The sequence below is a fragment of the Anas acuta genome (genome assembly GCF_963932015.1).
Source record: "Anas acuta chromosome 2 unlocalized genomic scaffold, bAnaAcu1.1 SUPER_2_unloc_1, whole genome shotgun sequence".
NCBI lineage: Eukaryota > Metazoa > Chordata > Aves > Anseriformes > Anatidae > Anas > Anas acuta.
The window spans coordinates 12373-29919 of NW_027075980.1; the positions used below are offsets into that span (position 1 = coordinate 12373).

The 17547-nt window shown below is 41.1% G+C and overlaps 1 protein-coding gene and 1 pseudogene across 1 annotated transcript; one reads left to right on the forward strand and one right to left on the reverse strand.

Moving 5' to 3' along the window:
* Positions 1 to 2791: 2791 nt before the first annotated feature.
* On the reverse strand, positions 2792 to 13427 carry LOC137848748 (integrator complex subunit 6-like; annotated as a pseudogene).
* Positions 11666 to 15702, forward strand: CCDC166 (coiled-coil domain containing 166). The gene is made up of 2 exons (XM_068668093.1): positions 11666 to 11883; positions 14452 to 15702. Exon 2 carries the CDS (start codon positions 14483 to 14485, stop codon positions 15407 to 15409), a length of 927 nt encoding a protein of 308 aa, XP_068524194.1. The 5' UTR covers positions 11666 to 11883; positions 14452 to 14482; the 3' UTR covers positions 15410 to 15702.
* Positions 15703 to 17547: the final 1845 nt, after the last annotated feature.

The window sequence follows — 17547 nt, forward strand, 5'->3', positions numbered from 1 at the left end:
CCCAGCACCCAAACCCAATCACCTGGGAAAGAGGAGTGGGCAAACCACAAGAAAGAGAGCAGGAGCAGCAGCAGCTGTGTTCTTTTATTTATTTATTTATTTATTTATTCACCTATCCCTAGTTTACAGCATGCGGAGTGCAGACAAAAGAACTGCGGTGTTTCTAGAAGCAAAATTTACCATATTTTTGCCTCAGCTTTGAACATAGAAAGGACAATACTACCAAGAAAGTTAATGAAATATTTTCAACGGGAATTAGCTCAAACCTTTCATTTATGAAGAAAAATCTAGGAGTTTAGGAAATTACACATCAAAAAAAAAAAAAAGACGGAATAAGCAACGGGCATGCGCGGCGCCCGGCCGCCAGCAGTACCCCATTGTGTTCGGCAGGCGGCGGCAGAGGGTCCCCGCGGGCGCCACCGCGCATGCGCGGCACCCGGAAGCCTGCAGTACTCGTTCTTCACCAGCAGGTGGCGGCAGAGGGCGCCCGTGGGCGCCACCGCGCATGTGCGGAGCCCGGGCGCATGCAGTACCCAATTAACACCAGCAGGTGGCGGCAGAGGGCGCCCGCGGGCGCCACCGCGCATGCGCAGCACCCGGGTGCCTGCAGTACCCAATTAACACCAGCAGGTGGCGGCAGAGGGCGCCCGTGGGCGCCACCGCGCATGCGCGGAGCCCGGCAGCCTGCAGTACTCGTTCTTCACCAGCAGGTGGCGGCAGAGGGCCCCCGCGGGCGCCACCGCGCATGCGCTGCCACCTTCCGCCTGCAGTACCCGATTACCACCAGCAGGTGGCGGCAGAGGGCGCCCACGACAGGGCTTGTCGGGCGGATTACAGCTCGCCTACTGTGCCATTCAGAGCTTATGGCTGTATTTTTTCCAAAGTATTTGCTACCCACACCACGCATGGCAGCTTGTCTTACAAAGAATTCTCTCTGTTAATATTCTCTTTAACACAGGCATGAAGCATCCACTGCTCTTCTAAGCAAGCAGCCTTCCTTCTGTGCTCCATTTGGGATGCAGGACTACATGCACTGAGAATTATTCCACTCATTTTTCTTCGTCTTTTCATTGGCACAGTCTCCAAAGACGTCTGGCTTTCTTCTCACAAGAACCTAAGTAAGAACCTACTAGAAGAAAGCTGTCTCCTCTTACCACCACCTATTTAAAAGATAGTGTAGTAGAGGCAGTTCTACGCGCATAACCTGGCATTTCAAAACCACATACACACAGTACACCTGACCTAAGTAAATTCCCTCTTAGAAGTCCACCATTAGGCAAGAGAGGTGTGTTGTGGTGACATACAGCTGCCGTGTAATGATCCTGAAGGGATGAATTGCCGTATGTATTCCAAGGTATTACTGTGGGGTTTTTTTAAGTATGTTCAACGGTACAGATAAGTACATTACTGCTAAGAAAAGAGTTCAGAATTGTTTATAACGAGTTCTTTCCATGTGTCACTTTCTCACTTAACATATGCTGCTTTTGGATTTTATTTCCTTCTTGAATCTCACTGGTGTAATTCCAATGGTCAAACCACCTCTTCCAGAAAGACAAGGCCACTGCTTCACAAGAGACGGAAAAGATGTCTCACAGGCTGGCTAGTACTAAAAATAGTAATAGGAAGAGAAGTTCAGGCCATCAACTTAAATATGTTTCCCTGTCTCTTCTGCTGGCTGATCAAGTGGAATCCTCAGGACAGTCGCAGTACTTTGTGAAGAGCTTGTTAACACGAGCACAACTTCAACCTGTCTTTTAAAAGAAAGCTGTTAAAGGAGCAGGAGAATGTTTTTAAATGAGAACAACTGAAAATAAAATTATCTGAAGAGCCACTTACTACTGGCATATTACTGTTTAAAATTAAAAAATTAATTACGTGCAGGTGCTTCAGCCTTCGTTGCATTTTCTGTGATTCACAACATTACCTTTGAATAAAAGTGTAACAGGAACGGAGGAGAGGATATTAACTCAGGTAACCAAGGATTTGGTAAGCTGGAACTTGGTGTCTTTAATACTTTAGCCTTGGAGCAAAAATGTACACCCTGTACAGGCTGAGCTGACTGATGAGGCAGGTACTCCAGGGTACGTGCTACTGGGAGGTAAGTACAAACACATTCTGCAGCTATTACCAGAAGTGGGGTTTCAGGATATGCAGACTGTTTTCACAAAAAATATTAGCGGTCTGTTGGTAACAGACAATTTGAGGAATTCAGCGCTGCCCATTACAGACTCCTCAGATCAGCACTTAATAAGAATTAATAAAACAGTTTATTTTATATATATATACACCTATGTTCAAAAAAATGTATACAGTTAAAATATCAAATTAGTGATCCAGTAACAACACTGTTCAAAAATAATCTCTTTTGTATGAACATTAAAATGCACACTTTTAAAAGCATTTTTCTTTTTAGTGCTTCCAAAGCACAGCGTGTGCCCGTGTGCCAAGGCCACCTGAAGAATCTCCATCCTCCTCACGGGATGAAAGAGAACTGAAGTCAGGGACCTGGGAAGCCTCAGGTGCACTTTCATAATGTCTGCAGACAAAGAAGAGAGTCTGAGGTAGATTGTTTAGTAACCACCAAGTGGTAACAGTCACAGGGCTGTCTTTAGCTTTCATTAACACAATAGCAGTTTCTTTACTCTCAATCTACACTGAATCTCAAGTTTAAAGGAATGGCTAGCAGTTCTCGGGAACAAGACCCTTGTCTCTGTGCTGGCAACATGCAATATTACCAGTGCAGGTGTTTCTGTGAGTTTTGGTTTTTGTTTTTGTTTTTTTTTTATTGGGGGGGGGAACAACACATGGGATCTCTCCACAATGCAGACACTGTGTGCATTTGACAGTGCCCCATTTTAGTGCGATCCACTGCCTATAGCACGTAAAACGGCTAATGACAGTATTCAAATGAGTAAATTCTCACCACCTGCAGGAGGGGCAGCAATGGTTATTTTCTTCAGCCTGTTGAGCAAATAGCATTCTCCACAGGAAAAAAGCCACACCTTTCATAGCCCGTCCTTAAGGTTACAGCCCAGCTTCTGCCGATAGAGGTTCGTAAAGTTAAAGCTCTGCTGCTTCTTCTCAGACTCTGACAGTAAAATCACTTGACTGCCAGGATGGCGAGGGCAACAGCTACATCCTCTTCCACTCTTCTGTGGCACAGCAAACTCATTCCTGGTCCATATTCCTCCAGCTGGTACACTATTATCTACTGTTCACCTGATTAACTCTGTTGGGTAGGCTGCTGAACTCTAGTTCCTCTAGTGTTCTCTCTAAGTGTTGTATTAAGACACGATTTTTAAACCTAGGGAAGAGAAGGGAAGTAATTTCATTTTTTCTTCCAAAAATAGCAGTTAAATAACTCAGTATTATTTTGCCACGACAAACAGTATTAGCAGAGGCTCTCTGTTTCCAGCATGGAAGAGCTTCCCTCATTTCTGACATCCGAATGGCAAATTTAATTTGATACAGCCATCTTTTCCCAACCCACGCAAATTCTGGGTCTTTCTTCCATAACCACCCATATCTTTCTATCTCACATTTCAGCTCTAGGTAACAACCATTTACTTCAGAAAATACAATGGCAGTTTGACCACTAAAACTGTAATAATTTAAGTATGTCAAAACAAAATACTTGTTTTGGAGAAGATTGAGATTTACTATCATGAACAATGTTAGCATTTAACTCTGAATCATTTGTATCTATACAAACCTTGCTCCTTCCTTTATAGCAAATTCAATGAAATACTTCTGAATTTCCATTGGTCCTTGTACCTCCTCAAGAAGAGAGAAGATTTTTTCATGATCTTAAAGAAGAGATCCAAACAGATATTAGAAACAGATCTTGTAAATGCATTTTCAATAAATCTTAACAGCCAAAGGAAAAATAACAAAGCCTAGAGTTTCCCATTTCTGCATACAGTAATGCACATAAGACAAGAAAAAAGCCAGCATACCAATAATCTGAAGTGATATTGCTTAGCTGATATTCAAATGTAGCGCTGAATTTTGTTCTCTTAAAAGAGCAGTATCTAGAAACACCTGCCCTTGGAAAATGCAGTCTAGGTTTAATCAGCAGAGAAGCCTTGTATCTCCATGAACACACTGCCATGATTAGCAGTTAATAGAAACAAAGGGATACCAAGCCATGTTTCAACCTAGAGCTGTCAGTTTTGAAAGCAGAGGTTTAAGATAACTACTCTTTACAAGATGACTAATCTATGTGGAGCATGAGCACAATTAATACGATTGTCTCGTATAAAGTTTAACAAAAAAAAAAAGTAGTGCAAAAGAATGAACCGGACACCTTAGATGTGAAACAACAGTATTTTTTCATTGGTTTCTGTATTTTCTTATCTGAACCGTCTATGAAAACATGAATGGTGCTGTGACTAAGCCTGCTTAAGAGTGCTGCAGTAAGTATGGTGAGAATATAAAGTTGGACTGTGAATACATGTACTTACTTTCTTGTTCTTCCACTACTTGTACACGAGTAATCAAAAATCATTCAAAATCTGAGGTTTTATTTTCAAAATAGATCCTCATTTCAAGAAAAGTCTTCTGTATCCCTAGCCTATTTTTAATACACTAATAAAGAACTTACTTCTTCCAGGTTTGCGAACCTCTTTCATCACTCTAATTTTAATACCAGCATCGCTTCCCTCCAACATTGTAGGTGTTATTTTAAATGAATTTGGCACAGATTCCGAAGTAGACTCCATCACTCGTTTTTGGTCATCTCCAGCCACACTGTAATTTAGAGGCCCTTGAACAAGTGCATTGGTACCAGGTTTATGATCCAAGCCATCTTTGCATCATTTAAGCAATTGAACTCATCATGTAGAGAGTCTAAGTCACCAGGTAACATTTCATCCTCTCCCATAACAGCTGGAACCAAAGAAGCCATTTGCACAGACAAGCCATCAATTTGCTTTTCCAGCAACTGACAATTTTCTGCTTTCTTCTCTCCATTACCATCTTGGACAGTACTGTTACCAGTGTCTGAAAATTAAGAAGGAGCTTAGTAGTGCATAACTGCAGTATCAAAAACACAGAAGGAAATTATTCTGCATCCCTTCTTGTTTAAAGTACTGTGTAGAGAGTTACTCAGCACTGTCAGTAGTTTTATTCACCCTTTGACGCAATCACAGGAATACCTCCTTTTGGACTGCTACCGTCTCACATGACTGTCGTGAAGTTATTTTCTGTATTCCCATTTCAGTGTTATGACTTCCAAGGAAACTAAAGTTTCCCCTCCTTCCCCCAGTTCCAGCAAATTTTTCTTTTGACTCTGCTGCAACAGGTGGGTAAATTACTATTTGTGAGAAATTTAAAACTTTTTTTTTTTTTTTACACTTTCCTTCCCCACTTCTCCCTTCCCCACTATAGAATACACAAATGAGAACTAAAAGCTGAAATGAAATCCTTGCTACCACCAAACCATCGTGGTGAAAGGTTTCAGCACTTTTTAAAAACAGTTCAAAATTATTGTTCATTCAGGACTTCATTAGCTATAGCAACAGCCTGTTTGTCTAAGCCAACCAAAGAAATTCAGTCCCAAATAACTCTTAAACTTATGTGCCGTTTTGAATTTACATAGAAAGCACAGAGACCTTTTTTTTTTTTGCACACATATTTCCACTTATGACCACACAAGCTCCTGTACTACAACAACTCCAACAGACCTTTATTTGTTGGCATGCCTTTCAGGTTCAGATATGATGGAGATCCAGCAGCACAGGGTGGCCCTTTCCCACCAACATGGTTTGTCACAACAGGTAGTGACTGTGGCCGTCGCAATAGCGGTGACATGCTACGCCTTCTCTTTAGTGATGCTGGAGTATTGGGCTCTCCAGGACGTTTGACCTTATTCTGAGGCCCAGCAATAAATTTATCTGCTTCATCTATCATCATACCCTGAAAAGACATTTTTTTTTAAGTAAAAAATAATTGCTTCGTCAATTCACTACTAGAGTAATTGCCTCTGTGTTACAATTTAGTTACTTTTCAAATAATGATACAGCAGATAGCAAAACTTCTCCTACCTTCTTATCCTGTTTGAATGGATTGCCAAATGTATGAAGCCTTTTTGGTTGATCTGGATCAATCTCCCGAAGGGGTGAAGGCATCATTTTCAACTACTCCTGATAATTTCCCATTTGAGCAACAGGAACGCTGTGAAGGCAGTCTGCAGCAGAACAAGGTATCTAAATTTAGTCTACCTTAAAACTAAGGAAATACAAGCCTCACATGCTTCCATTTCAAGTGTTAGCGTTTAAGAACTAGAAATCACTATTTCTTCCCTCTACAAAGGAAAAGCAAAAGGCAAATAAAGCCCCTCTTTCCTTTCACCACCACTATAAAAACATATACTGCATCCTGTTGCATAGGAAAGCTCACCCATGAAATTTATTTTTCAAATTCCAAGCATGCACAACATGTTTTGTGACAGAAGGCAGAAGTTTCATTCTTTTCCTTCAGAATTGAGGAAAGGACAACTGACCCAACAAATGATGCGAAGTCTACTTCCTCTCCCACACCGAGGACAGAAACACTACTTAGGTGAATCAAATAGCTGTACCAGACTGTTAATAAATAATTGTAGTGATTTACCTTCATCCTGCCCCACAATATGCCTGAGTGTTTTCAGAAGATTGGTTCTCATTCTAGTTAGCTGATCTAGAAGATTGCGACGAGGAGTATCATATGCATTTCTGAATGCCTGTGGCTTCAAATCCTAGTTTTATAATAAAACAAGTAACTTTCAGTTAACCCACGAGTTCTCATGCACAAAGAAATTGCTCTATGGACCGTAATACCATTAACTACTAAAAAAATATTCTGAAACAACTTCAGACCTTCCTAACTGGATATAGCAGACTCAACCCTTTTTAGCACAATCTTATTCAGCATTCTCTCTTTCAGCTTTATTAAAACTAACTAGGTTAATTCCTGGACTAACAATATTAGCTGTCTTTTGGAGAGGTTGTCACTTTCATCACAGTTGTCTTTGACTACTACTGTGGGATTTTCAAACTCTGTCACAAAAACATATGCAAAAAATTGCATTTGCTCCTCTCACTACTTATGCCTATGGTACATTCTTCACAATTCAGCAAAAAGTACTTACTTCCTTACTTCTACGTTAAGTCCATAAAAGATACCCATTTAAAACAGATCAGCTGCTTAATCATGCAAGATCTCTATCCTGTTTACCTTGTTTAAGAGTCCTATGTGGAAGCCAGCAAATTCTTTAACATTAATTTCCGCCAGTTTCAGTGGAGATTCCCCAGTGATCCCTTGCAGCAGTTGCTGAAAATCCCTACTGTGTACCAAGGAGAGGCCACTGGAGAGATTTTTCACTTTTATTCCAATTTCTTGTGGAACTTTCTTACCCACTGAACCTATTATTTGTTCCAGCTCTATTTTTGTCTAAAATGGAATCACATCGTGAGTTAAAGAATCACCATGCATTGCAGATTTCCAGTATAAAACACATAGTACGTGAACAGAATAAAACTACAGTTTAGTTCCCAACCACTCAACTACCTGCCCAGGGATATATTGGATATAAAGTAGAATAAAATCCTTATGCTAGCATACATAAAAAATATTTAGCCAGTGCATCTAAATTTATATGCCAGTAGGTGGTCTGTGAACATCCCTGATTTTGCTGCAAGTCTGTGACTTTCCTTATGTGCTCCTAAAAAATCATCTTTAAAAGGAAAGAAATAATGAAAAGGGTGATACCTTAGGTTACTGTCAAGCTACATCTAAAACCGTATTCAAATGCAGTAACATCAGATTTCATTTTGGAAACAATCTATGTACTAAGGTTTGCAACAAGATAAACAGTAGTAGAACCCACATGTAATTTGCTTCATCAGTAAGTTTCTAAAAATTGCTCTTCTTTGCATTGTTCCTAGCCATGACAGTTCTCATTGAACATGACTAGAGCAAGGGTGTGCTACGTTATTAGGTGAATCCATGTCCATGATAGTTCAGTACCTTGACTACAACCAGAACCGTAACAGTTAGTCAGCTACGCCCCTTAACGGGACAGCTTTTCATAGGGAAAAACATAAAGCCTAAGATTTCTCATGCCTAAGGCCCTGGGGAGCACGCAGAGAAGGAACCCGAGACTCTTAGCCATGCGACGCCTGAGAATCGCAGCTTACAGTTAGTTACTCAGTGTCTTCTGGTCTCACAGGATGAGGCAGAGGTATAATTAATTCCTTTTCCATCTCTCTGGAAAGAACTTTCCTCCTATCTGTGACAAAGGAAAAAAAAAGTTGTGATCATGGAGTCGTTACACAAAGCCGCACTCTGTGAATTCACTACTACAGTTAAGATCATTTTTAGTCAAAAATACATCGGCAGCAATGCTATCACTGCAAACATAGCGCTGCAAAAAAAAAAAAAAAATCAGCTCAAGATACAGGAAAGGGCGAGCTAAAAGCACAAATTACATGACGGATGGAGTCTGCAACAACCACCTGGTAGATGGTTGTCCACAGCCCTCGGATTTTGTGGTTGTCTTTCCTGACAAATGAATACTGGAAGAACAGAAAAGATACACCATGTGTCCACAAAAGACTTCGGGGAGACTACTGAAAGGAAAACCAAACCAAAAAAATAGAAACAGCAAGTGGTGTGTACGTCGGTTTTGTTAAGAGCTGTGAGGAATGTGTTAACAATTTGTGTCCATAAAGAACAGTCCTGTTTGCCTCTGGGCCCTGCACTGGCAATTTAATTCTTGAACCACAGATGCAGTGTGTCCCAGTCTCCCCCTCATTCTAGTCAATTTATCATGTCTTCAGAAAACACTCCTTAAATTTATGAACCTGTTTGCTTTTGTTATTCCAAACTTCTATTTCTAACAGTTACAGCCTTTTTTCCTGTCTTCTTCAAGATTAACTTAACACTGCTATAGATGTGTCTGTGAATGGCTGGGGAAGAATGTTTTAATTACTCGTGAAGTGTCAAATAAGAAAGCTGTTTGTGTTTGATGTCTGGGAGTTTCAGAACAACTGATAACAACTAGTGACTGTTATGGGATACTATGCGGATCTTTAGTATCTGGCCAGGGGGCCAAGAGATTTAGAGGAAGGAAAAAGAAGCTGAAGGACGGTTGGGAGACAAGAACTGCAGAAAGTGTTCTATAAACTTGGAATTGTGCCGAGTGAGTACAAAGGTGAGAGGAAGACTACGAGCCTTCAGCATGAAAGACCCCTAGAGACCCCCAGAGGAGACTGATGCGCATGCTCCAGTAGGAGGGACTGGACCCCGGAAGCTAATTATAATAATCTATTTTTTTAGAAATAGTAATGAATTTGTATTAGTCTAGGAACATAAAAATCAGCTGCTTGATGTAACTGGTGTGTGTCCTGGTGGAGGAGAGACTCCCGGTGCACCCAGCGCTGTTTGCTTACCTCTATTCCTTTATATTCTTTTAATAAATCCTATTTTTTTATTTAATCCTAATTTGAATCCTGAGCCATTTATAACAGAGCACCACTAATGTACAAGGAATTTCCACGTTCTTTGTCCTCCTCTACCTTGAAAATGTCACCCAATTCTGTCAGTGTGTTCACCATCAGCATTTTTTTTTTTAATTTTCACGTGGATATCCGAGGAAAACATTTCGAGTGCCTGTCATCGAGGGAGAAGAGAAAACAAAACAAACAAAAAAAAAAAAATAGGGATGAGGGGGGAAGAAGCACAGCCATTCCTTTCCTCGGTAATGTGAGCAAAAAGCTCAGGCGCTCAGCAACAACGTGCTTTGAAAGATAAACACAGAAGAAACTGCACGTTATTTAATCTCAGCTATAGAGTCACGTGTATTTGTACCTGCTCATTTGTTCATCTGTCAGTGTATTTTGCTACAGACGCTACAGAACATAGAAACCGCAAGGTTACTACTACCTTTTGTGACCGATGCGATCTTCTGCAGGAACAGCTATCGAAATGAACCAACAAAATCCCCTTCGTCGACAGCCATCTGAACTTTTATTGTCTAACAACAGTCCTACAAACATCTCCCGGGATGCTCAACTTCTGAAACTTTCCATTCAACTTGAGGCAGAACAAGCCTTTACCCTGGACACCTTCACCCGGCTCTCCACTGCTAGCAGAGTAGCACTCTGATACTGTCCAGGACGCGCTGCAGCCTACTCGCTTACGTGTATTTACTGTAGCCTGGTTCGAGACACGCACAGAGAGACCCATGAAAAATCCACCCTTTCCTTCAGAGAAGTAAATAAATACATACATACAGACGACACAGTAAGGAAGAAAAGCTGAACACATGGCACATGGTCCTTTACCGAGGGGCAAATCCAGCACCAGCACGAGGAGCTTTGGGGCACGTGAGCGATCATCTACACCAGCCATCGGGACAAGCCAAATGCACACACACGAGCCTCGATTTAAAACAAAACAAAACAAAACACATTATGTGTTTTGTTGCCACAAAAGTAGCTTGCCACAAAAGTAGCTAACTGTATTCAGAACTGCATTATGTAAAGCATTGCCAGCAAGTTGAGGGAGGCGATCCTTCCCCTCTGCTCAGCACTGGTGAGGCCACACCTGGAGTGCTGGGTCCAGTTCTGGGCTCCCCGGTACAAGAGAGATATGGATGTACTGGAAATAATCCAACACAGATCTACCAAGATGATCAAGAGCCTGAAGCACCTCTCCTGTGAGGAGAGCCTGAGAGAGCTGGGACTTTTCAGCCTGGAGAAGAGGAGGCTCAGGGGGGGATCTTGCAACATCAGAAACAACTGAAGGGGAGGTGAAAAGAAGATGGAGCCAGGTTGTTTTCAGTGGTGCCCAGTGACAGGACAAGAGACAACAGGCACAAACTGGAAGACAAGAGAAGCCATCTGAAAGTCAGGAAGCATTTTGTTATTGTGAAGGATGACCAAGCACTGGTACAGGCTTCCCAGAGAAGTTGTGGAGTTTCCTTCTTTGGAGACCTTCAAAAGCTCTCTGGACATGGTCCTGGGCAACCTGCTCTAGGTGGCCCTGCTTGAATAGGTGGGGGTGGACCAGGTTACCTCCAGAGGTCCCTTCCAACCTCAATGATTCTATGATTCTGTGATACTGCCAGTTGCTGGACCACTCTCAAGCATATTAGCTTGCATCCTTCTTGCAGTGATCAACCAGCCTGCAGACACCATAATTCTCTGGGCAAATCCAGAATTAGCATTACCATATTCTCTAATTTTCCCTACAAAAATCAGAAAATGCATCCCAAGCTATCAATTTCCTTTTAAAAATGAGGAACCCCTCCATAAATAAGGAGCTCATTTGCAAAAATCCCTTCTTTAATCTACTTTTGAAATGTCACAAATACTCCTTCCCCACATCCATCCCTTCCTATCTTTGTGAAATATAGAAATGTTTGCCAAACTGTTGGAAAGAAAACGCAAATATAGGGACCAGAAATGCTTGAGTAGATACTGGCATCTAATCCTCAAGGACAATCATGGCTTAAGACATACCTTTTCCTTCAGCATACATGTGTATTAGTAGGTAGCTGAGACAGTTTCCCTGTTTATATAGTGGCCACTAAAAATCACACTTTTATAAGCCAAAGTGCCCTCATGTGTCTGCTAAATTAACTCCAATTTAATTAAACAAAGAGCTTCACAGTCAGGCTTCACAACCAAGCCAGGAACTGAAAAGGCTCTGAGAATCTCACTACTGAACTTCTCTTGTGACTTCGCGGTATTTCATCACCATGGACACACACAGCTTACTAACACCACCATTGCTCAGTGATCACAGTTTAGCTATCTGCAAACGCCGTCTAGTAAACCAGAATCAGCAAGCCAGAAGGAGCTATCTGGAAACTCTGTGAAGACCACAAAAGCAGGAAAGGTCAGTATTGTTGTTGTTGTTTTGTTTTTAAACACTTTTTGTATAATAATTTTAGCAAGGCCTGGTTTTTTTTTCATGCAGATTTAGTCATTTCTCTAATATTTATACAGCTCTGCTATTTTTTTTCCCATAAAACCACATTAACTAGCATTAACTCAGTTCTACTACTTTTCATTGTGACACCCTTTTAACTCTTTGGAAACTCTGTTCCCCAAAGCACTATACTGATTTCTGTACACATTCTTATGTTTCCCTATGACTACCCTACTTCTGATGCAGCTGCCACATTCCTAGCTTGGACACTGTTCTGCTGTTACTATGACAATAGATAAATACATTTTTTCTATTTTGTTCACCTATCCACTCAAATTTTGCATATTTTCTTTAAAAGGGACTACCAGTTCTAGTAGGATACAGTAAGCTTTAGTTTAAAATGTTAATTAAAAACATTATACTTCTCAGACTTCTCTCCAGTTCTAAATACTTGATTGCACTGTTCCTCTTTTGAATAAGTATTTTAGAAATTCTGTATGTAAAGTACAATTCACTCCTTTATTTTCTGATTATATTTGTAAGGACCATTAATACTGGTGCTTTTTCCTTCCTTCGGTATCTGTTGTGGACTTAACTGACCCTCTTATATTGCAGGTATCTCAGCAGTTTTAAAACTTAATGTTGTATGTTAAAAAATGAAACCTCTGATAAAACGACTGCTGAAAAATTAGCAATTAGCTAATTAAGCTAGGTAAGCTTTAAGTAGAATTGTAGCATAGTGCTCAAACTGTCTGAATATATATTCAAATAACTATATTACCAATTACTGTTATTTCAACAGTTCTCTTCCTCACTGGTATCACAAAAATTGCGCATAATTTCTAGATATCTATTTCCTATGATGTATTCTCTTTTCATCATTGGATACATACAGAAGATGAATTTTTAAGAGCAATATGGGGCATTGACCATATCCCATCATCTTCACTTGTTATCTCCCAAACAGTACAAAACATGTCTTCTAACTTATTTCTCAGCTTCAGCATGTGCTCAGCTATACTTACTGGCGTGAACTTGTGCCACACAGACAAGATCAACAAAAAAAATTATTCTGAAATTAAAGGAAAAAGCGTAGATTTCAGACACATTTAGCTTCTATATTTCTATTGTGCCTCAACACTGTTATTCATGTTTGTCTCTTCTGGAGAAATATCCTCTGTTCCAAAAGTGCATATTACTCTGGTCAATTTTATTAACTTGGTAAGTCTTATCTTTATTAGCACCGCACGTTTCCTCGCACTGGGCTCTGACCTGGGATGATGTTCTCTTTCCATGAAAACCTGGGTTTGTATCTAAGAATAAGAAGCACAGAGGTCCTATGCTCACATTTCTAGTACCCATTCCAGAACTGGCTCTTCCTCTCACCTGCAGCCCCAGCCTGCCTGATTGGTCAAAGTAATCTCACTGTCTTTTGCACTCCATTACGTTACCCTCCTAATTTCACAGAATTCCAGAATGGTTGAGGTTGGAAGGGACATCTGGGGGTTCATCTGGTTCAATCCTCCTGCTCAAGCAGGGCCACGTAGAGCAGGTTGCCTGGAAGGGAGTGTGCAAAGATGAAGGAGCCACACTCTTTTTATTAGTGCACAATGACAGGACCAGAAGCCACAGGCACAGACTGGAAGACAGGAGGTTCTCTGAACGTCAGGAAACACTTGCTTACTGTGCAGGTACGGCAGCAAAAGTGTGATTTGGTCTCTATCCTGTAAGAGTGCAGGTTTGGCTGAAAATTCTGTGTGTCTTGATTACCCTGGTAGGGCTGCAAACCCCACAGGAACTGGAAAGGAAACTATCAGCCACAGTGCCTATGCATGCTCTAATAGCCACTGAGGACACACCTCATGGGAACACAAGTGTTGGCCTGTACTGCATATAGGGTGCCAGGATTCTGGAAAACTCAGGTGTTGTGCTTCAGTAGTACACAAGATGCTTTTTTTCCTTCCTTATGAAAGAATAAGGCTTAATCTGTATTTCTCTCCTTAATGTTTTCTATAGACTAATATAGACAGCTTCTAGTCTAGCATGATGACCTAGCAGTCACATTTTAGAATTTATCAACATTCATGTTTGTAAGCTTCAGGCATCCCTTTATTTAGCCTTCAGTGCTTACTTGCTGGCTGAAGTTTTATACAGAAGATCTTCCGCCTACAGAGAATGTACTCATGTAATAATTCCTCAGTGGACTTTGACTTTGTTCTCCAAAGTACAGAAATAACACAACATTATAAAACACCAACAATTTTAAAAAGATATGTATTTTTCAATTAGTGGAACTACTTCTCGTCAGTTACCTACTAATGTAAAAATGCACATGCACATTACGTGCCTGTGTTCTTCAACTCAACACACGGGTGAGATAAGAGAAATTTTAGGTCAAACATTTTGGCTGTTGTAATGAACAACTGAAAACAAAAGGATATAAGATGGCATGATTGGGGAGAAAAAACAAGGTGACACAAAAAACATGTGACACAAATGCTCACTAAAAATTCATAATTTCCCTTTCCATTACAGTTTGCCAGAATTGGATACCCCATTGTGGAATATGGCATCCGTTACAAAGCAGATTAAACAAGACACCACTGGTGGTGGGAAAAATAAGCAAGGAGTAAGAACCAAGAATGGAGATATATCCAAAGGAATAAGTGACATGGAGACACTTGTCCAAGAGAGGAAGTCATACTTGCAGAAGGAATACAAAATACTTACCGAACATATGAACACATACATGGGAAAAGTGGAGTATTTCCTGCAGGAGAATAAATTCCTGGAAGAGGAAGCCCAACGGAATCGGGAAGAGAGTAACATTTACCTCTCCTACATAACAAAACACAGCCAGAAGTGCCAGAATCTAATAATAACACTAAATGACCAGAACCAAATTGATTTGTCTCAGGTCTGGATGCAGAAAGAGAAGCTAATCTCGCAGTATACAGAAAAAGAAAAGGAGGTAAAAACCAATCTGATGAATATGGAGGAAAAGTATTCTCTTATGAACAAGGAAGTTGAAGACTTGCAGCCTTTCAAAGATCTGCAGTTAGAACAGATTAAAAAGATTAAAGAGCTGGAGAAGGAATTGTTGGTCACAAAGATCCAGCATTCAGAACAAATGCACAAAATCAAGAGCAGATTTTTGCAGGCCAAAGCTGACTGTGAGGTGGACTCTCATCAGAAGATCCAGGTTCTCACCAAGAGAGCAGAAGAAGCAGCAATACAATCTCTAATTCAGCATATCAAACAAGTAAAAGCTGAGAATTGGCAACTGCGCCAGGAGTTGCTCAGACTCATCCAATGCTCAAAAGTCCTTAAAGAAATCAGAGTTCAACTGAGAGAGCAGCAGCAGCAGCTTCTTCGGGAGAACCAATGCACTCAGGATATGGCATGCATGCGCCACAGGTTACATCGGCATGAGGCACACAATGCAAACTGGAAAACCCACAGCTCTGACAGCCCCTCCAGATGTGGCCATTAGCCTAAATAAACATTTCTCTATTGCTCACTCATGACTCTGTATCACTAAACCTAGCTGGACCATCAACTGTTATTACAACTAGTTAAGTAACAGAGTATACATAAGTAACCTGAATAACTGACATGTTCTGTGGGTTGATGAAAGGATTCATTTACATAACTCATGCTCAGCATGCAATCTAGATGAGATCTTGAAAGCAACATCACCTTTTAACTTCCACAACATTTATACCAAGACAACTGGAACTGCACTCCTTTCATTCCCCAAAATAAACAATGACATTTTCTCTTTGAGATCAGACATCAATTAATAATTTTCCACACACAAATTATACTCTTACACATAGTGAGACAAACTCTATGTTAACCTTCACTGCAATCTACATCTACTGTTACCGTAAAATGAATTGATGTAGGCCAGCTCCTCCTTCCAGCACTTTTTTTTTCCAAACCTTCAACACAGCAAAGACTTTATTAATTTTATCTTTTGTTAGTCTCCAAAAAAAGAGAAAATAAATAAGCAAGTAACCAAATGCTTTAAACAATAGATGCAGTTAAGGTATTTGATCTTTCGTCATAACTATCAATAAAATATATTCATACTATTTATAAATACCTGGAGACAGAGGGATTTGGCCAACCTCTTTTCAGTGCTTTGTGGGGATAGGACAAGGGGTAATGGCCACAAAATTGAGCCTGGGAAGTTCCGCACCAACATGTGAAAGAACTCCTTCATGGTGAAGGTGACGGAGCACTGGAACAGGCTGCCCAGGGAGGCTGTGGGATCTCCTTCTCTGGAAATATTCAAGGCCCATCTGGACGCCTACCTGGGCAGCCTGCTCTAAGGAACCTGCCTTGGCGGGGAGGTTGGACCCGATGATCTTTTGAGGTCCCTTCCAACCCCTACAATTCTGTCATTCTGTGATTCGATATAAATTTTTGCTTTTTTCTCATTCTTTTCTTGCTTCAGTGTTTCACTGGAGAAGCAAAATTCTAGTAGCCTGCTGTTACATTCACATTTCAAGCTGAACACTTCTGGATTGTGATTATCTCATCAGCAATGATATTAGAGGTCACCCTTACTCTAAGTTTGAGTAGGCACAAAGGGATATTTTATAAATAATCAAAATATAGTTGAGGATGCAATCTCACAGGAGTGTCAGAGCAGGGACACCTTCAGCAGCTTTTGAACATGTGCAAGGATGGAGACTCCACAGCCTCTTTGTGCAAACTGTTCCACTGCTTGACCATGGTCACAGAAGAAAAAAAAAATCTTTCTTATGTTTAAATGGAATTTCTTAAATTTCAATTTCAGAAGAGTATGGCTCTGCCTCCCATCACCCTCTCCACCATTTAAACACATTGGTAAGATTCCCTGGAGCCTTCTACAGGCTAAACAATCACACTCTCCAATTATCACAGATGTTCTAAGGCTATATCTCTGTGGCCCCTTGCTGGGCACACTTCTTTATGTTCCTGTCTTTCTTGCACTGGGTAGGCCAGAACTGGACACAGTACTCAACAAGCGGTCTCACCAGTGGTGAGTAAAAGTGAAGAATCACTTGCCTCAACCAACTGGCAAGTCTCTTCTTAGTGCAGCCCAGGATCACAGAATCACAGAATCATCTAGGTTGGAAGAGACTCCAAGATCACCTAGTCCAACCTCTGACCTAACACTAACCAGTCCTCCACTAAAACATATCACTAAGCTCTACATCTAAGCATCTTTTAAAGACCTCCAGGGATGGTGACTCCACCACTTCCCTGGGCAGCCCATTCCAATGCCTAACAACCCTTTCAGTAAAGAAGTTCTTCCTAATATCCAGCCTAAACCTTCCCTGGCACAACTTTAGCCCATTCGCCAGGCACATGGGAGAATCAACCAACCCCCATCTTACTACAGCCTCCTTTAAGGTACCTGTAGAGAGCAAGAAGGTCGCCCCTGAGCCTCCTCTTCTCCAGGCTGAACAACCCCAGCTTCCTCTGCCGCTCCTCGTAGGACTTGTTCTCCAGGCCCCTCACCAGCTTCGTTGCCCTCCTCTGGACTCACTCAACCACCTCAATGTCCTATGGATGTTCTTGGCCTTCTTTACTGGAAGGCCACATTACTGGCTCATGGTCATCTTACTGTCCACGAGG